The sequence below is a fragment of the Maniola hyperantus genome, chromosome 18 (genome assembly GCF_902806685.2).
Source record: "Maniola hyperantus chromosome 18, iAphHyp1.2, whole genome shotgun sequence".
NCBI lineage: Eukaryota > Metazoa > Arthropoda > Insecta > Lepidoptera > Nymphalidae > Maniola > Maniola hyperantus.
In genome coordinates this window covers 1041945-1063532 of record NC_048553.1, presented here as the reverse complement: position 1 = coordinate 1063532, position 21588 = coordinate 1041945, and the positions used below count along the sequence as shown (strand labels likewise).

Below are 21588 nucleotides of genomic sequence, written 5' to 3'. Positions count from 1 at the left end.
GCGACACAGCACAGCACACTCTTTCTAAAGGTCTAATGTACAATATTTCCTGCCGGGTACTGTACTAGCTGATGTCTGCGCGGATTTATTTAGGTTTAAATATCCCGTAGAACTCTTTGATTTTATGGGGTAAAAAGTAGCCTATCTCCAGATCTTTTACTAAGTATATCCATGCCAAAAATCACGACGAATCATTGCTCCATTGTGGCGTGATTGGAGGACAAACCAACAAACACATTTTCACAATAATGTGGGTAGTGATAAGATCCGCAAGGAAATTTGCGTAATTTTGGCTCTATTCCGAGTGATGGAAGATTCTTTGTGGCGACATCTAGTTTGTTCGTTTTAAGTTTCCACCTGGGTTTTCGTCCGCGTGGATTAATTTTTTTTAAAAACCTGTGGGAATTCTTTGGTTTTCCGGGATGAAAAGTAGCCATATCCATCTCCAGGATGTAGGCCATCTCTGTACCAAATTTCGTCATGATCGGTTTACCACTTAAGCCCTGAAAAGTTAACGAACAGACAGACAAACAGACTTATTTTAATCAATCAATCAGGCTGTTTGCGTCCACTGCTGGACATAGGCCTTCCCAAGAGCACGCCACCACACACGAGCCTTCGCCTTCCTTATCCACTCACTTCCCGCTATCTTCTTAAGGTCGTCAGTCCAGCGGGTTGGAGGTCGTCCCACACTGCGCTTGCTAATACGCGGTCTCCACTCCAAAACACGTCTGCCCCATCGGCCATCGGTTCTGCGGCAGATGGCCTGCCCATTGCCACTTCAGCTGGCTAATTCGTTGGGCTATGTTGGTCACTCTGGCTCTCCTACAGATTTATAAACCTTTCTATTTACAGCCTAAGAAACCAGGGCGAGGATTAGTGCAACGGCTGAAGGGCAAGCAGGGTCGTTTCCGTGGCAACCTGTCCGGCAAGCGAGTGGACTTCTCCAGTCGGACTGTCATCTCGCCCGACCCTAACTTGCAGATTCAAGAGGTATGATCAACTTGTAAAGCCAAGTCGCCTGCGCCATGTTACGAACAAAACGTTTTTTTTTTTATTTTATTATAAAGGCACACAAAACAGGTTTCAGCTATAAATGGTCCAAATAAAAATAAAAAACAATAGATTAAGATCTAAGCGGTAACCCTTAATATGTGTACACAACAATTCTTACTGATAAGATACAATTTATAAAAATACAGAAAAAAGAAATACAAGAAAATTAACTATGAAAAATATACTTAAAGTGGAGAAGATGCAAAATGTTGATAAATATGTTTTTTAAATATGTTCAAATTATTATTAAAAACTAATATTTTTAGTTTTGCTAACACGTTAGTAAAACATAATTAGCTAACAGGCCGTCCACTGCGATTTTCGAGTATTGAACATTTTTGTTAGTAACATATATTTTTAAAATGAGTTCCGACGAAGGAGGTTTAGGCTATACTATATACCACTACGCTGTTCAAGTGCAGAATGGCAGACTTCAAAGACCTTTGAAAACATTATGAGAACTCTTAGATATGAAGGTTATCTTGAGATGGTTTCCTTCGCCGTTAAAACAAGCTATGTTTAATTGCTTAAAATGCGTATAACTCCACAACAGACGGAAACGTGACGACCTCCCTGGCGCAGTGGTGAGCGCTGTGGTCTTAATAGTGGGAGGTCCCGGGTTCGATTCCTGGCAGGGGTTTGGAATTTTATAATTTCTAAATTGCTGGTCTGGTCTGGTGGGAGGCTTCGGCCGTGGCTAGTTACCACCCTACCGGCAAAGCCGTGCCGCCAAGCGATTTAGCGTTCCGGTACGATGCCGTGTAGAAACCAAAGGGGTATGGGTTTAATAAAAACTGCTATACCCCTTCCAGGTTAGCCCGCTATCATCTTAGACTGCATCATCACTTACCACCAGGTGAGATTGCAGTCAAGGGCTAACTTGTATCTGAATAAAAAAAAAAAAAAACGTTTAAGTGCGGAAACTAGCCCAGAGTGAAGAAGAAGAAGATGCGTATAACTCCATAACAGACGGAAACGTTTAAGGGGACTCAGTTCGGTGCTTTCTTCATACAAACGTAGGAGGGAAATTACAACAATATTCGATATTGTACACACAAAACTAAGAATTATATCGATTTATCTCGTCATTATCTAGGTTTATTGATATTGTACGGGAGCGGTGTGCAGGCTCGACCGTACCAAAGGGGAGATCTCCCACCGAGCGGTTGGTTGTGCTCGGTAGCGCCAGCTGGGCCGACGGTTATGTCTTGAAACTTCTATATATAGTCCAGATTGCAGAAAACTCCGTTAGTGCGATTGCTATCGGCGGTACATTTGTTCGGGACTACGTCATCGATTGAACAGCGCCATCTAGTTTCTATTGTGGTAACCGCCACATCACTCCCCTCCGAGACGAACGCGTAGTGTGAAGCAGTGAAGAGAGGTGGCGTTGTAGCGTGAAGGTGTGTGAAGGGCAATGGCTGCTAACCATCCAGAGAAGCGGTGGACCAGGACGCTTGTAGCTGGTGATGGAGTGCAGGGCCATTGTGCCCCGAGGCTGTGCTACATCCGTCTTACAGGCCTCGATGTGATTGCTGTTGCTGTAGACTTGGAGTTGGAGGAGACGTCGGGCTTGCGGTGTGTGATCCAAAGGTGTTGCGATGTATGCGATCACCCTTGATCACGTTATGTGCGCAGTGCGGTGGTGTGCGGTTGATCTTCGATGACGTCGGCTGTTGTAGTGTGCGACCACTCTTGATCACGTCGGGGTCACCAATGTACGGGAGCGGTGTGCAGGCTCGACCGTACCAAAGGGGAGATCTCCCACCGAGCGGTTGGTTGTGCTCGGTAGCGCCAGCTGGGCCGACGGTTATGTCTTGAAACTTCTATATAATATAGTCCAGATTGCAGAAAACTCTGTTATTGCGAGTACTGTCGGCGGTACATTTATTCGGGACTATGTCATCGATTGAACAGCGCCATCTAGTTTCTATTGTGGCAACCGCCACAATATATAAAACATTGAAAAAGTATTGATTTTAAAGTTACGAGGCTCAAAACATTCCTATTTTAACACTAAATTAATGACAACTTTGGGCGTAAATAAATAAGATTAGGGATATGAAAATTCTAAAACAATTTATCATTAGACGTAGTTTATTTATTCATTAGTTGAAATAATTTTACTTTGCAAACATAAATTCAGCAGTTATTTCTCAAAACTACTTTTCCTGAACCCTTTTCGCGCGCTTGATTTCGGTGAAAATCATCGTGCCTCTCAACTTTCACATACAATGTCAATGAAAAGCAACATGTTACCCACGTGCGCTGCCAACTTCGGTCGAGCGTCCTGCGTCACCTTAAGTGCGGAAACCAGCCCAGAGTGAAGAAGAAGAAGATGCGTATAACTCCATAACAGACGGAAACGTTTAAGTGCGGAAACCAGCCCAGAGTGAAGAAGAAGAAGATGCGTATAACTCCATAACAGACGGAAACGTTTAAGTGCGGAAACCAGCCCAGAGTGAAGAAGAAGAAGATGCGTATAACTCCATAACAGACGGAAACGTTTAAGTGCGGAAACCAGCCCAGAGTGAAGAAGAAGAAGATGCGTATGACTCCGAAAAGTTAGAGGTGCGTGCCCGAGATCGAACCCGACTTCCCGAAAATAAGGGCGACCGCGCGACGTCGAAATCACTAACCTATGATGCTCCCAAATGTGAGATTAGACTAGAGAAGAGAGAATAGACTATCACTGCTTCACAACATCGATAAAATAAGAATTACCTGTCGAAAATATCTGAGCACCTCGCTGGAATGCGCTTCCCCTCACGTTTCCCTGCAGCTAGCCCATTTTCGCCTATCTAGTACCCAAAGAGACACTGCGTTCTACCAGTACCGTTCCAGTACCAAGCCCAGTACCGTTGCCAACGCAAGCACGTTGCGTGACCTCATTAAGTTAAGTCCGCAGATATTTCCGACGGGTTGCAATTTCAACTATGAACACATGTTTTTTTTTTTATTTTTATTTTATTTTATTGTTTTTTGCAATCAACAGCGATATATACAATATAATTTTACATAATAACAGACTGAAAATAAGGCCAAATAGGATTACAATTTTTTACAGATTACTAAATTAGATATGAAATATAAATTATTTATAACAGTACGTTTGATAATTTAAACAAATATAATAATATGAAAATATAAAAGTCAATTAACTAGTAAAAATACCTAGTAGGTGATTCACAACATATGTATGTGTGTGTGTATGTGTGAGTATTTATTTTCATCAATAAAACAATCAATTTTGGTCCACAGGTGGGAGTCCCAGTCCATGTAGCCAAAATCCTCACATACCCTGAACGCGTGTTCCCAGCTAACTTGCAATGGCTGCGCAAGTTAGTCTGCAATGGCCCTGATGTCCATCCTGGAGCTAACTATGTGCAGCAGAGGGGGTTCAGCCATAAGAAGTACCTCAAGTATGGGAATAGGGAGAAGATTGCTCAGGAATTGAAGGTAAGGAACTAACTGAACTTATTGGTCTAGAGTTCTAGACTAATTTGCTAGGCGTCGATGCTTGTGTTTTTCTCTAAAATAAATTTAGAGTCATCATCATCATCAATCGATAGATGTCCACTGCTGGACATTGGTCTTCAGAGACTTCCCACGTCACGGTCTTCAAAAAATCAAGCTGACTGAGAGCTTTCATTGAAAATGCTGTCATTAGTCTCTTGAACTATAACCAAATAACTTCACTGGCACCACATTAGTATCTACACTACACCCGTGTGAAGCCGAAGCGAGTTGCTAGTGATAGATATGAAATTTATTTTATTTATTAAATCATCATCATCATCATCAATCGATAGATGTCCACTGCAGCACATTGGTCTTTAGAGACTTCCCACGTCACGGTCTTCAAGAAATCAAGCCGACTGAGAGCTTTCATTGAAAATGCTGTTATTAGTCTCTAACTATAACCAAATAACGTCACTGGCACCACATTAGTATCTACACTACACACGTGTGAAGCCGAAGCGAGTTGCTAGTGATAGATATGAAATTTATTATATTTATTAAATCATCATAATCATCATCATCATCATCATCAATCGATAGACGTCCACTGCTGGACATAGCTCTCTTGTAAGGACTTCCACACGTCACAGTCATGCGCCCCTTGAATCTAGCGGCTCCCTGCGACTCTTTTGATGTCGTCCGTCCACCTAGTGGGAGGGCTTCCAAAGTTGCGCCTTCCGGTGCGAGGTCGCCATTTTAGCACCTTGGGACCCCCAACGTTTTTACGAATGAAATTTAGAGTATCTGCATGTTTTTCTTTTTAATATTGCAAAAAAATGCCGAAAATGAATTTTTTAAATTAACAACGTATTTTTTTTTTATTTTTTTTTTTTTTATTCAACTCCTTAAATCTAGCATTACAGGAAATAGTCCTAATGCACTAGATTAAGCCTTAAATATTATCTAAATCTAATTAATATATTAAACTAAAAATTAAAAAAACTTATATTAAACCCCCACTATCGTAGCAGATAGTCCCCAATGCAACTCTTGTGAATTCACTCAGAGCACAACAAAACAGGTCCGTTTTCCCCGCTATGACGTTAAGGGTGCGAAGCGCGCGCGTCAGCGGCGCCTTGCTGAGCAGGCTGGTGCGCCCCACCGGTACCCACAGCAGCGGCGGCCTGCGTCTCCGACACACGTATCCATCCGGGACTAGAAACCTGACTTGCCCTAAAACATCCGGGCTATGCAGCGCCCCTCTTATTACTTTAAAAATATATGTAACTGTGGCGGTTACCACAATAGAAACTAGATGGCGCTGCTCAATCGATGACGTAGTCCCGAACAAATGTACCGCCGATTGTAATCGCACTAACGGAGTTTTCTGCAATCTGGACTATATATAGAAGTTTCAAGACATAACCGTCGGCCCAGCTGGCGCTACCGAGCACAACCAACCGCTCGGTGGGAGATCTCCCCTTTGGTACGGTCGAGCCTGCACACCGCTCCCGTACATTGGGGCGGTAGACCAAGGCGCTGAGTGCTAGCTCCCTCCTAACTCTCAGCTCATGTATTATACACATTTTAGTGTGGCGACATTGTGGAACGTCACTTGGTGGACGGGGACGTAGTTCTGTTCAACCGTCAGCCATCTTTGCACAAACTGTCAATCATGTGTCACAGGGCGCGCGTGCAACCACAGCGTACTTTCAGGTACTAAACACATTTTACGCATCTATTTATTGTTACACACAAACACACGCACGCTTTTACACCATTGACTTTTAATAGTAGGTATAGACGAGGGCTCACAAACTAATTGACATCGCTGAAGTGGCCCGGTTTGCACACATATACACATCTATGTTTCTCATAGGTCACTTAGTAATTATTAAATAGAGGGTCTTCCAAAATACTTAAAATCCACATCAGTACCCTTATTATAAATGCGAAAGTGTGTTTGCTTGTTGGTTTGTCCTTCAATCGCGTCACAACGGTGCAACGGATTGAAGTGATTTTTTGCATGGGTATGGGATAAAGACCTGGAGAGTGACATAGGCTACTTTTTATCCCGGAAAATTAAAGAGTTCCCACGGGATTTTTAAGAAACGTAATTCCACGCGGATGAACTCGCGGGCATCAGCTAGTTATCTGATAATTATTAAATTCGCCGATTTTCCTGCTTTGGCATAATATTCTGTATATGTAGTTTAATTTATAATATTATAATATACCTAGGGCCATTTTCGGCTGCCGCACCAACCCGTGCTTTCGTGATTCCTTTCGTCAAAGGTTGCCTGGAAGAGATCGCTTTAGCGATAAGGCCGCCTTTGCATGCTACAACTATTAGATTAAGATCCTGTATTGTGTTTTTTCAATGTTTACTTTGTGTTGTGTGCAATAAAGTGTAAAATAAATAAATAAATAAATAAATTCTGAATTTTGGTATAATATTACAGCTAGTATTTGGATGATTATATTTGGACTTGCAGCTCCTGCCTTCCGCCTCAGGAAAGTCCAAAAGTCATTTGTGGGTATTGGTATTACCTTTTATAATAAAATCCCGCAAACTATTTTGGACTTACCTTTGCACAAGTTTAAAAAATCTATTAAAAATATGCTCCTGAAAAAAGCATATTACACAATTGAAGATTATCTAAATGATAAAAGAGCGTGGATTTGACCTGCAGCTCGTTCCAGCAACGCACAAGACTGCAAATACTATTTTATACATGGCATAATTTTGTACCTATATCAAATATTTGAAAAGAGCAACCGCCGAGTTTCTTGCTGGTTCTTCTCGGCAGGAAAGGCATTCCGAACCAGTGGTAGATGCATCCGACTATTCGTAAGCACTTGTAAAAGTTTATACGAATAAAAAAGATTTTCATTTTCATTCATTCATTTCATTGACAGATTCAACGAATGTGTGTGTACGCCGTACAATGCGGATTTTGATGGAGACGAAATGAATATGCATCTGCCGCAAACTGAGGAAGCGAGGGCAGAAGCGCTTATACTCATGGGGGTAAATACTTGTACTATTTTGAGATAATTCTCATAATATTGTTGTTAAGAGAACTCTTGTCAACCAAAACTTTTGTCTACCAAAAATATGGTATTTCTGAATCTTACATAGAAAAAGCACAAGCCTCATCAGTGCCAAAGTTTTACAGTTTTTCAGATTTTTATCTTGAGTTTAACTATTTATTGCAGCGTAAAGATAGGATTCGATTTGTTTTAAATATACTACTCATATAAGAATTGCCGGTTTTAGCGATTGACCATTTTATATTTTGAAATAACAATAGTTGCTCTAAGTCAAGAACCTAGCTTTCGGCAAAAGTCCGTAGGGATTTTTCCCTCTTAGAGAAAAAAAGGCTGGACCCTTTTTTCCAAAGAAGGGCCAAGCTTAGGTGAATTCAAGTTCACAGACATAATATACGACGACCTCCCTGGCGCAGTTGTGAGCGCTGTGGTCTTAATTGTGGGAAGTCCCGGGTTCGATTCCTGGCAGGTGTTTGGAATTTTATAATTTTCTAAATTTCTGGTCTGGTCTGGTGGGAGGCTTCGGCCGTGGCTAGTTATCACCCTACCGGCAAAGCCGTGCCGCCAAGCGATTTAGCGTTCCGGTACGATGCCGTGTAGAAACCAAAGGGGTATGGGTTTAATAAAAACTGTCATACCCGTTCCAGGTTAGCCCGCTATCATCTTAGACTGCATCATCACTTACCACCAGGTGAGATTGCAGTCAAGGGCTAACTTGTATCTGAATAAAAATAAAAATAAAAATAAAAGTGATCTTCAACTTTTTCGTTGTGCCAGGAGGGTCATCTTAAATGACCAGCGGCTCAACTGTGGTAGAATGACAGCTACAATGTCACGATTGCAATCACCATTGATTGGTTGACGCTCGCTCACTATTGGCTGCAATGCATTGTTGCAACCAGAATACCATAAATTCAGCCAATCTCTACAATTGAGACTGTAATAATGATTGATACAGTTTTTCCTCAATCGACCAGCTGAATTCCTTTCCTTGTTTCCACATTCAGAACAAATCAAATCTAGTGACACCACGTAACGGCGAGCTACTGATCGCGGCGACCCAAGACTTCATCACCGGCGGTTACCTCATAACGCAGAGGGACACCTTCTTCACCAAGGCAGAGGCTCAGCAGCTGGCCTGCTGTCTGCTGGCGGGGCCTGATTGCAGCATGAGGATCGACATGCCTCCACCAGCCATACTGAAGCCCAGGGTGTTGTGGACTGGCAAGCAGATCTTCAGGTCAGTTTGGTACCAAGGTTTCTTCACCAAGGCAGAGGCTCAGCAGCTGGCCTGCTGTCTGCTGGCGGGGCCTGACTGCAGCATGAGGATCGACATGCCTCCAGCAGCCATACTGAAGCCCAGGGTGCTGTGGACTGGCAAGCAGATCTTTAGGTATATCTTTAAGTATCAGGCGTGGTAAAGACAGTACCACAATCCGCTCACTACTCTATTGTTGATTTTTCTTTTACTTTGACCAAACTTAATTTTTTGTGAACATTCAGTGTGTCTAAACGACAAAACCGGCCGAGTGCGAGTCAGACTCGCGCACCGAGGGTTCCGTACTACAATTGTGTTTTTTCGACATTTTGCACGATAAATCAAAAACTATCATGCATAACAAAAATCGTTTATAAATGTACAGGTAAACCCCTTTCATAAGATACCCAACTTTGTATAATAATCTTACTTTGGAAGTTGAAAATACAAATTTTTTAATTATGTTATTTTTTTGTGTGATGTGACCACAAATTCACAGTTTTTGTATTTTTCCCCTTACGTGTGCTATAAGACCTACCTACCAAATTTCATGATTCTGTCAACGGGAAGTAGCCTATAGGTTTCTTGACAGACAGACAATGAAGTAGATCCTATACGGGTTTTCTCTTTTGAGGTACGGAACCCTAAAAAAGCGCTCGTTCTGTCCGCGCCTGTTATTTTCGATTTTCGATTTGAGCTATATGTTTGTAAGCGGAACTTATTGCATGAAACTGACTAAAATTATATTTTTGTTTGCAGTTTAATAATGAAGCCAAACAAACGTTGCGAGGTGAAAGCGAACTTGGAAACTAAGGGCAAGAACTACGCAGGCAACCAGGACATGTGTGTGCAAGACTCCTGTGAGTCTAACATTCATCATCATCATCAACCCATCACCGACCCACTCGGAATGAGAAGGGTTTAGGCCATAGTCTGCCACGCTGGCCCAGTGCGGATAGGCAGACTTCACACACCTTTGAGAACATTAGGAGAACTCTCAGGCATGCAGGTTTCCTCGCGATGTTTTCCTTCACCATTAAAGCAAGTTATATTTATTAATTACAATGTAAAGGCAATCAATATGTCCGCGTATAGGTTATCTTATTTGTAGTCGCTCTGATAGCTGAGTCATCTGTCACTTGCCAGGAGATGACACAATTCGTAACGTTCCGTTACTCCATGATATAGTACGCAGCAGACAGTAATGTATATCGACCTTTAGAATGATATTTCGGCTTTGTAGAGCGTTGTCTCTGTCACTCATACCTATATGACGTTTTGTCGGTATCAATGTACAGTAATAGAGGCTACGCGGTACTACAAAATACGGAAGAGCATCTGCTTACTTTCTTGCTTACTCTTCTCAATAGAATCTGCTTTCTAAACCGGTGGTAGAGTCACGAACGTAAGCATAAGAGACAATAGTTGTTCTACATAAATTTTTAATTTGAAGAAATCTAAGAATGCGTATATTTTTCATTCAAGATGTAATAATAAGAAACTCTGAACTGCTTTGCGGTTCGATGGACAAGAGCACGCTGGGCTCTGGTACTAAGAACAGCATCTTTTACATCCTGCTGAGGGACTGGGGTGAGGAGTATGCCGTTAGAGCCATGTGGAGGTAAGTTTGTATAAACCAAATAAATCCAAACAAACAAATGTTTGTTGGTTTGTCCTTCAATCACGTCGCAACGGTGCAACGGATTGACGCGATTTTTGCATGGGTATAAATAAAGACCTGGAGAGTGACATAGTGTTCAGGGAACAACGCACGGGAGGAGACGTGCGGGGTACGGAGGCACCCCCCCGCACAGGACCGGCGCGCGCGCAATTCGCTTTCACGTCTTTCTTAACATATGGCAACTTGCAAAATCTTATTGTAACCTAGTTAATAAGTGGTGATAACATACGTGTGTTGTCCCCCCGATAAAAGACGCCCTAAGCACGTCCTTAACGATCCCGACGATCAAATCATGACCGACAATGCTCCCTATCTTGTAGGGCTACACAATACAACCTCATCACAGCGTCTTCGCCGGCGAAGACGAGGTCCCCGATTTCTAACGTCACCCGGACGTGGACTCACGCCACGGCCTCGGGGGCGTACGGACTAACCAGTAGTCCAACAACTACACCCATCCCAACGTCATCCTAAGCCGCGGTCCGAGCCTCAAGGTACGGACAGACGTGCTCAAAAAAAGCGTGCTTTTATGCTAGCTTAATGTTAGCATGCTCATGCAACTGTTCACATTTGCCAGCAATAAGCATGCTTAAATAAACTGTAGAGTTATATGTTGTATGTTGTACTGAGTACATGCTAATAAGCAAACCCTGTTCAGACGCGCTCGGAGCACGCCCCCTTCTACCCGCGCCTCAGGTAGCATGCTCGAAAATCAAACGTCGGTTGATTTTTGAGCATGCTCATTACATGACACACGTGCTACTAATGAGCACTTGCTCAATAAAAGCATGCTTTCGTGCTAGTAATGAGCACGTCTGTCCGTACCTTCACAGGAGGTGCCCTTAGGAGGACGTTGCCCCCCGACCTCTCGAATTATTTCTTCGAGCCCTAGGGCTCACCCCCAGGCGGAGCTTCGCGCTCGCCAACCCCCCCGGTGACGCTGTAGCGGCCAATAGGGCCTACGCAGCATAGTCAATCCGAAACAACACCCAAAAACGTGTGTTGTATTGAACGGACGGTGTTTTCCTTATTGAACCAGCCCATCTGGATAATAATCACCGGCGGCAGCCGAACACATAGGCTACTTTTATCCCGGAAAATCAAAGAGTTGAAACTGATGGTACGGAACCGTTCGTGCGCGTGTTCGACTCGCACTTGGCTGGTTTTTATTTAAAAAGAACTATTATATAAAATATTGTTTACAGATTAGCACGCATGGCCTCGTACTACATGATGAACCGTGGCTTCAGCTTCGGGATCAGCGACGTGACGCCGGGCAAGAAACTCATAGAGGCCAAGAACAAGCTGCTAGAATCTGGGTAACTGTTCTTTCCACAGCTCTGTTCTGTTTTGTTATTTGCGAGCTTTTTAATAAGCTCTCAGAAGACATATTGGAGATGTCTCTAATCAAATCAAATCAAATCAAATCAAATCATTTATTTGCTCAACAAGTTCAAAGCTTTCATAAAATGTAAACTTATTAAAAATCTTATTAAAAATTAAAATATTAGATGATACCCGAGACTTGTTTCGCGTGGAGTTAGGTTTTTAAAAATCCCATGGGAATTCTTTAATTCTGGGATAAGAAGTAGCCTATGACCGTCCCCGGGATGTAAGCTAACTCTGTACCAAATTTCATACACAACTAAAGAGGCAAAAAAAGTTTAGTTTAGTTTAATATTCATTATTGTACACCAAAAAGAAAAGACACAAAAAGAAACATGTAAAAGAAGAATATACAAAAAGCAAACAATTCAATTCAATTTCAATTTATTTCCATAAAAATATGCTTACAATTTACTACAGGACCTCTAACTTTTCGGAGTTATGTGCGTTTTAAGTCATTTTTTTTTTTTTTTTTTTATTTATTCAGATACAAGTTAGCCCTTGACTGCAATCTCACCTGGTGGTAAGTGATGATGCAGTCTAAGATGATAGCGGGCTAACCTGGAAGGGGTATGGCAGTTTTTTTTAAACCCATACCCCTTTGGTTTCTACACGGCATCGTATCGGAACGCTAAATCGCTTGGCGGCACGGCTTTGCCGGTAGGGTGGTAACTAGCCACGCCTGAAGCCTCCCACCAGACTAAATCTCACCAGACTCCTTAAAATCACTTGCTTTTTTTAATTTTGATAGATATTCCAAATGTGACGGCTACATCCTGGAGATGGAGAAAGGCACGCTGCAGTGCCAGCCTGGCTGCACCATGGAGGAGACCCTGGAGGCTGTTATGCTAAGTGAGCTCAGCAGTATCAGGTAACTTTACTCAATTTTAACTTCAAGTTAAAGCTTTTTTTTTTTTTTTTTAATAAAGAATATTAGCCATGTTAATGACTAATATTCCCCTTTCCTCTCCAATTAAGCGTTAGGCTTGTGCTAGGAGTAGGTACGACAATAGTGCAACGGGCGGGGTTTGAACCGTCGACCTTTCGGTTTCAACTCCTATACCGGTTGAGCTATTGAGGCTCTATATTCCAAAAGAGTTTATAGTCCGCCCAAAATGACTTCTAACTCTACGGGTCAACTGTCATGTCAAAAGTACGGTTCACCTTTAAAATAAGGACTAAAATCGTACACATTAGACATAACAATTGACACATAAAGTTAAAATGGCGCGTGCAAAGTCATTTTGTACTTTCAATTTCACCGTAATTTATCTGGTTTATTTTATTGAAATTATTTTTAAAAATTGACATCATGAAATCTATTAATTGTCCTAGCTATGGACATCATAAGCGAAGAAAACTTCTTTAGATATTAATTAAAAAATAGCATAAGCTATTCAAGGGGTTATTCAAGGGGCGTACCAACAAATTCCTGAAAGGCCGGCAGTGCATTGGTGGTTCCTCTGATACTGCAAAGGTTCATGAGCGGCGGTAATCACTTAACATCAGGAGACCCGTCTGCTCGTTTGCTCGCCATTTTTATTAAAAAAAAAGGTCTTCAGTGAAATCTTTCAAAATATTTCTTTGTAGAGAGCTGGCCGCTAAAGCGTGTTTCCGCGAGCTTCACCCTACAAACGCTCCCCTTATAATGGCACAGAGCGGATCCAAAGGTGAGATTAAGATCTTCTCGTACCTTTTTAATAGCCTTGGTTGTTAATTCTTCTCGGTAGGAAAGGCATTCCGAACCAGTGGTAGATGCATCCGACTATTCGTAAGTACTTGTAAAATTTATTCGAATTAAACAGATTTTTATTTTATTTTTTATTTTAATTAGAATAGAATAGAATAGAATGTTTTTTTATTCATGTAAACTTTTTACAAGTGTTTATGAATAGTCAGGTAGTTTTAATTTACCACTGGTTCGGAACGCCGTTCCCACCGAGAAGAACCAGCAAGAAACTCGGCGGTTGCTCTTTTTAATTTTTTCAATTTACAATGTTATTATACCGTACTATACAAGCCATTGCAGCCCCGTGCATTGCTGGAGCGATTTGGAATTGAAAAGTGAACCCTTCGGAATCAATAAAACTTTCAATGTTCACCAAAGGCAAGGGGGCGGCAAGGGGCGCAACGATGTGTTCATAAGAGATCTCGGAGCTTCGCAATATTCTTTAGATTTGCGTGAACAAAAAAACCACCAGAATAATACTCAAACTACTGGACGGATCAGGCTGAAATTTTGCATGCAGGTAGGTAGCTATTATGATGAAAGACATACGCTAACACAGGTTTTTTGAAAATTCAATCCCTAAAGCGGTAAAACAGGGGGTTGAAATTTGTGTTGTGCACGCGCATGAAATCGCAGTAATAAGCTAGCATATTTTTTGTATTTATTTCGATTTAGACTCATTACAAGCGCTTACGAAAGTCAGATCGGCATAGAACAATACAATAATAAAATAATTGTACAAAATATGGCATATTAAAATCTAGATGGCATAAAAATTATTAAGTTACTCAAGCACCTTGTCGTATTTTGTAATAAAACGTCATAAATGCACTATAAAAAAAGAAAAAGATAGATATAGATATTATATAATAGTATCTAAAGTTACAATTGTTTCCATGGTTTTGTTGTCAGGCTCCAACATCAACATATCGCAGATGATAGCGTGCGTGGGGCAACAGGCGCTGAACGGGAAACGTGTGCCCAATGGGTTCGAAGATAGGTCCCTACCACATTTTGAGAGGCACTGTGAGTATTTTAGTTATTTCTTGAGGAAAGCCAACTGTTGATGCAATTTATCTTACGGTGCATCGACACCGCAGTTATCTTTTGTGGAGCAACATTGTGCAACACGGTAACATTAGGATCCAATCCCGTGGGAACTCATCTAATTTCCGGGATGAAAGGTAGCCTATGTCCTTCCCCGGGATATAAGCTAACTCTGTACCAAATTTCATCAAAATCGGTTGAACGGAACTGTGGAACCAACTCCCATCGGCGGTGTTCCCAGTAGATTATAACGTGGGGTTATTCAAGGGGCGGACCAACAAATTCCTAAAAGGCCGGCAACGCATCGGCGGCTCCTCTGGTGCTGCAAATGTTCATGGGCGGCGGTAATCACTTAACATCAGGTGACCCGCCTGCTCGTTTGCTCGCTATATCTATTAAAAAATAAAAAAAAAAAAAAAAAAAACGGTTGGGCCGTGAAAAGCTAGCAGACAGACAGACACACTTTCGCATTTATAATATTATTAGGATTTAATTGACTTCTGTAATAATATATTCTGAAATGAAGAATATTAATATTATACATGCGTGTTTTCCTCACAGCAAAGATCCCAGCAGCGCGTGGTTTCGTAGAGAACAGCTTCTACTCGGGCCTGACGCCGACCGAGTTCTTCTTCCACACGATGGGTGGTCGCGAGGGTCTGGTGGACACTGCCGTCAAGACTGCTGAGACAGGGTATCTGCAGCGACGACTTGTCAAGGTCAGGGACTATTTTTTTTTTTATAGCGAGCAAACGAGCAGGCGGGTCACCTGATGTTAAGTGATTACCGCCGCCCATGAACATTTGCACTATTTGCAGCACCAAAGGAACCACCGATGCGTTGCCGGCCTTTCAGGAATTTGTTGGTCCGCCCCTTGAATAACCCCATGTTGTAATCTAATGGGAACACCGCCGAAGGGAGTTGATTCCACAGTTTGCATGTGCGTGGAAAAAAGGATCTGGCACAACCGGTGGTCGAACTGCTCCAGAAACCGAGTTGGTGAGGGTGGAATTGATTGCGGTGGCGTGCGGTGCAGTTAAATTGTGTGTGTGAAAACATAAATTCCCTATTCCGTGGGTATTTCAAAAAATCTGCCCTTATTTCTTTGCACCTCTAACTTTTCGGAGTTATGTGTGCTTTACACAATTAAATATCACTAGCTTCAACAGTGAAGGAAAACATTGTGGCTACACCTGTATGCCTGAGAGTTCTCCATATAATGTTCTCAATAGTGAAATCTACCAATCCGCACTGGGCCAGAATGGTGGACTATGGCCGAACCCTCTTGATTCTGAAAGGAGACCTCTATATTAATTTTAAAAACCGGCCAAGTGAGTGTCAAGACTCGCGCATTGATGGTTCCGTACTATGATCGTATTTTATCGACATGCACGATAAATCAAAAATTATTATGCCTAAAAATAAATAAAAGTCTGTTTTAGAATGTACAAGTAAAGTCTTTTCATTTGATACCCCACTTGGTATAGTAATTTTAGTTTGAAAGTTGAAAACGGCAATATTTGTTTATGAACACATTTTAGTTTTTTTCTTGTAACTACAAATTCACGGTTCTTAGGTTTTTCCCTCATGTCTGCTATAAGACCTACCATCCTGCCAAATTTCATGATTCTATGTCAATGGGAAGTACCCTCTAGGTTTCTTGACAGACAACAAAGTGATCCTATAAGGGTTCCGTTTTTCCTTTTGAGGTACGGAACCCTAAAAATTATAATATGGTGGTGCATTCACAGTCACTGGAAGACCTGGTCCTCCACTACGACATGACGGTCCGCAACGCGACCAGCGAGGTGGTGCAGTTTCGGTACGGAAGTGACGGGTTGGACCCGTCCTACATGGAGGATCGGGATAGACCCGTGGGGCTCGGCCGCGTTCTGGCTCACGTCCGGGCATTATGCCAATTGAGGTAAGTTTTATTTGTACTTGTTATAAACCCTTGATTGCAATTTCAACCATATATTATACTAGCTTATTCTCGCGATTTCATCCGCGTGGACCACATAAATTTCAAACCCCTATTTTACCCCCTTAGGTTTTGAATTTTCAAAAATCCTTTCTCAGCGGATACCTACGTTGTAATAGCTATCTGCATGCCAAATTTCAGCCCGATCCGTCCAGTAGTTTGAGCTGTGCGTTGATAAATCAGTCAGTCAGTCAGTCACCTTTTCCTTTTATATATTTAGACTAGCTTATGCTCGCGATTTCATCCGCGTGGACTACATAAATTTCAAACCCCTATTTTACCCCCTTAGGTTTTGAATTTTCAAAAATCCTTTCTCAGCGGATACCTACGTTGTAATAGCTATCTGCATGCCAAATTTCAGCCCGATCCGTCCAGTAGTTTGAGCTGTGCGTTAATAGATCAGTCAGTCAGTCATTCACCTTTTCCTTTTATATATTTAGACTAGCTTATGCTCGCGATTTCATCCGCGTGGACTACATAAATTTCAAACCCCTATTTTACCCCCTTAGGTTTTGAATTTTCAAAAATCCTTTCTCAGCGCATACCTACGTTGTAATAGCTATCTGCATGCCAAATTTCAGCCCGATCTGTCCTGTAGTTTGAGCTGTGTGTTGATAGATCAGTCAGTCAGTCACCTTTTCCTTTTATATATTAAGAATAAGAAGAAGATATCCTTCGTTTCACTCTGAATTCAAAATAACGACCTCGAGGAACAAAATATCACTTTGGCCCCTTGTAACACAATAACTATTTTATTCCTGCACTCGTAGTCAAGTGTATCTGTATTGCAGGGACGAGGAACCACTGGACGGGGACGGCATCGTGGTGGCCGCGGAGGAGACCCTCGCTTTGGACGACTTCAAGACTTGCCCGCAAGAGTTCAAAGCTGAAATGCTGTATGTATACAAGTCAACATACAAGCAGTGGCGTGCAGGTCATAGAGGCATAAGTGTACTGCTTACCCCAGTTGTAGTGAGAAAGTTTCCAGACAACGTTCGATAAAATTTTCATAGGTACTACCACCACTAAAAATGAAAAATAACACCTATATCTATGTATAATATGATCTATGCTTAAATATATACAAATATAGGTATAACTTAACGACATCATCCGGAGGTCCCTTGCCATCGCCCATGTGCCAGCTGTACTAGAACCTATTGGTTTGGCACGTAGCGATGGCAAAAGACCTGATGGTATGACGCTCGTTCCGTGGAAGATGGGCAGGTCGCTTGTTTGGGATGCAACTTGTGTAGACACTTTAGCTGCATCCCACATTCAGGCGACCTCCTCTATGGCGGGTGCAGCGGCCATCAGCGCCGAACAGGCCAAGAGGCGCAAATATGAAAACCTCGATGGGAGCTTCGTATTCGTGCCTTTTGGTGTGGAGACCTTGGGGCCGTGGGGCCCGGGGGCTCGAGCTCTTTTTGAAGAAATTGCGAAAAGAGTTATCGAGTCAACCGGGGACCCGAGAGCTGGCAGCTACCTTGGCCAAAGAATTAGTTTGGCCATCCAAAGGGGTAATGCTGCCAGCATCTTGGGTACAATGCCTCGCTGCGGTGATCTCGATGAGGTTTTAGATTTAATTTAATTTATTTTAGTTTTAATGTAATGTTGTTTTTTTAGATTTAAGTTTATTAATAGTTTATTTGTTATCCATTTATAAATAAACATATACTAACTAGGTAAAAAAATATAGGTATACAATGAAAGTTTTTATACAAATCCTACGTGAATTATTGTTTTCCGGGATAAAAGTAACGCAAGCTATCTCTGTACCAAAATTTCGTTAAGATAGATAGCTGGATGTGCTTTCGCGTTTGTTTTTTTTTTTTTTTTTTTTTTAAATAGATATAGCGAGCAAGCGAGCAGGCGGGTCACCTGATGTTAAGTGATTACCGCCGCCCATGAACATTTGCAGCACCAGAGGAGCCGCCGATGCGTTGCCGGCCTTTTAGGAATTTGTTGGTCCGCCCCTTGAATAACCCCATGTTATAATCTAGTGGGAACACCGCCGATGGGAGTTGGTTCCACAGTTTGTGACAGTACACACACACACACACACGCACGTTTTAATGTTTAATCTACTGTTTGTTTGTACAGAACATTCCTCAAGAAGCTAGCAAACCGAGTGCGTAATTTACGCAGCAAGTACGCAGCGTGCGGCTCCATTGCCAATCAGTTGGAGCGCTTGACGCTGACTCAACTCGTGCGGTTCATCCGCGTATGTCACGACAAGTACCAGCGGAGCATCATCGAGCCCGGCACTGCCGTGGGGGCACTCGCTGCACAGGTACAATACGCGGCAGAAAATAATCTACATCGGCGTTTTAATAATAATAAATAATAATAAAAATATATTTATTTAAGAAAAAATATTTACAGGTTACACAAATTCAGGTATAATCATAAACTCGAAGCTTGAGTTTTTCCGTATACCGAAGCCGTTAAAATTAGGTATCTACACGTCACACATATCTTATTACAAGCTAAATAACAATACTTATAACTAACAACATTGAACCAAATGTAGGATATTTTAAAACTTATATTTAGTAGGTAAAAACGCAATTATTAAAATTATAAATGAATGTAGGTAGGCAAGTAAAAAGTTCGTTACCGCAAAGCGGAGTACCTAGTTAGGGTGTGGTTATCGTGCTACGAGCGTGACGCTCACTCACACTACTTCATGTATGGTATTTTAAATTCTGGTAGGTACAGGGTGATTATTTTATTTAAGTTTAATATTTAACTCTTATGATGTTTAGAATGACATTTCGGCTTTGGGCGTTGTCTCTGTCACTCATGCCTTTTTCGCACGTTCGATTCCTGGCATGGATTTGGAATTTTATAATTTCTAAAACTCTAGTCTGGTCTGGTGGGAGGCTTTGGCCGTGGCTAGCCTACCGGCAAAGCCGTGCCGCCAAGCGATTTTTTTTTTTTTTTTTTTAAAGAATATTAGCCATATTAAATGACTAATATTCCCCTTTCCTCTCCAACTAAGCGTCAGGCCCGTGCTAGGAGTAGGCACGACAATAGTTCAACGGGCGGGATTTGAACCGTCGACCTTCCGGTTTTCAGTCCACTCCTATACCGGTTGAGCTATTGAGGCTCAACTTAACGTTCCGGTACGATGCCTTGTAGAAACGAAAGGGGCATGGGTTTATTTTTAAAAAAATCCACACCCCTTCCAGGTTAGCCCGCTTCCATCTTAGACTGCATAATCATTTACCACCAAGTGAGATTGCAGTCATGGACTTACTTGTGTCTTCTAAATATATAAAAGGAAAAGGTGACTGACTGACTGACTGATCTATCAACGCACAGCTCAAACTACTGGACGGATCGGGTTGAAATTTTGCATGCAGATAGCTATTATGACGTAGGCGTACGCTAAGAAAGGATATATGAAAATTCATCCTCTAAGGGGGTGAAATAGGGGTTTTAAATTTGTGTAGTCCACGCGGACGAAGTCGCGAGCATAAGCTAGTAAATAAATAAAAAAGTTACTTATATCCAGAGTATCGGCGAGCCTGGCACACAAATGACCCTCAAGACCTTCCACTTCGCGGGTGTCGCTTCCATGAACATCACACAGGGGGTCCCGCGAGTTAAGGAAATCATCAACGCCTCCAAAAACATATCTACCCCCATCATCACTGCTGAACTTACCGACCCCCTCGATCAGGAGTTCGCTAGACGAGTCAAGGGGAGGGTTGAGAAGACGACTTTGGGTGAGGTAAGAGCAAATTTTTCCTTTAGATTTCCGGAGTTTTTTTTCCCCGAAGAAAGTTTCGCAGGTTCTCATAGCCCCACAAAACCCAATTTCTCTCCCAGGAGACCCATTAATAAAAGGATTTTAGCAGAAAAAAAAGGGGAATATCGAAGCAATTTGCTAGCAAGAGTCGATAGGGTATAGTTATATGGATATTACCCTTTCCTATACCCAACCAAATTTCTGTTAGGTTGCTTAGGTTTCAACTCCCTGGAGGTCAGACGCATTTGCGACCAACTCAAAATTATGTGTCAAATTTTGCGAGGAGATGTTAATGCTCCAGAACTTCATGACCAACTGTGTCGCATACGTGTCCCTGAATCCAACTGTAATCTTCGTCCACGAAAAAATAAACTTTTCGTGGTCCCACATCATCGCACTGTTGCTAGATCTATGTCACCTATACCCCGTTCATTAGCATCATTCAACGCGCTTTTGGACAATAATGCTCAATGGGACCCATTTAATGATGGGTCTATAATACTGGTTCGGGAGTTACTGAAGTACGCTGAGAGCATTGCATGAATATGTCATTCAATGTTCTCAGCGTACATATTCAAAATTCTTTGATCTTTTATCGTTTTGTATTTTATGTCTTTTTTCTTGTACCTTTATTTGTATTTAAATTTATTATTAATCATCTAGTTAGTGTAAGTGGCACTGCCGTTCTAATTAGATATAAAATAAATTAAATAAAATAAATAAAAAAATAGTTCGTCCGCTTTTTTACTTGAACATTTGCAGATAACGACGTACATCGACGAAGTGTACCTCCCGCACGAGTGCTTCTTGCTTGTGAGACTTGACGCCGAGCGAGTGCGACTGCTGTGCTTAGAAGTTAACGTTCACTCTATCGTTTACTCGTAAGTATTTACTCGTTTCCTTTGTCCCGAAGCTTTGAAAATGTCTATACAGTTTGTGTGTTTATAATTTACCAAAATATCAACGTCAGTTATTTGCTATTATGTTTCGATGGTTCCTCGTACGTGAGGAATTTAATAAACGGAGCCCGGGAGCAAAATATTTTGGTCCCGAGTGAGACAAGAACAAAACACATACCAAAGCACGGGCGCGGACCAAGACAGAAAACTCTAACTCCCATAAGAACAAAATAGAATTTTGTTTCCGCTAACTTCTAATGCCAATTTTCGTTTTTCGAATA

General features: G+C 41.9%; 1 protein-coding gene across 2 annotated transcripts in view; it reads left to right on the top strand.

Moving 5' to 3' along the window:
* The window catches only part of Polr3A (RNA polymerase III subunit A), a 29767-nt gene that overhangs the window by 3939 nt on the left and 4240 nt on the right, over positions 1-21588 (top strand). For both annotated transcript variants that reach the window (XM_034978072.2, XM_069504581.1), the window contains exons 7-23: positions 856-993; positions 4318-4515; positions 6110-6234; positions 7438-7549; positions 8577-8809; positions 9587-9687; positions 10313-10448; positions 11714-11827; positions 12646-12765; positions 13485-13564; positions 14536-14649; positions 15232-15389; positions 16422-16594; positions 17443-17547; positions 18755-18944; positions 20172-20390; positions 21171-21289. In XM_034978072.2, coding sequence (XP_034833963.1) covers positions 856-993; positions 4318-4515; positions 6110-6234; positions 7438-7549; positions 8577-8809; positions 9587-9687; positions 10313-10448; positions 11714-11827; positions 12646-12765; positions 13485-13564; positions 14536-14649; positions 15232-15389; positions 16422-16594; positions 17443-17547; positions 18755-18944; positions 20172-20390; positions 21171-21289 — 2435 coding nt within the window. The remainder of the gene's footprint in view (positions 1-855; positions 994-4317; positions 4516-6109; positions 6235-7437; positions 7550-8576; positions 8810-9586; positions 9688-10312; positions 10449-11713; positions 11828-12645; positions 12766-13484; positions 13565-14535; positions 14650-15231; positions 15390-16421; positions 16595-17442; positions 17548-18754; positions 18945-20171; positions 20391-21170; positions 21290-21588) is intronic.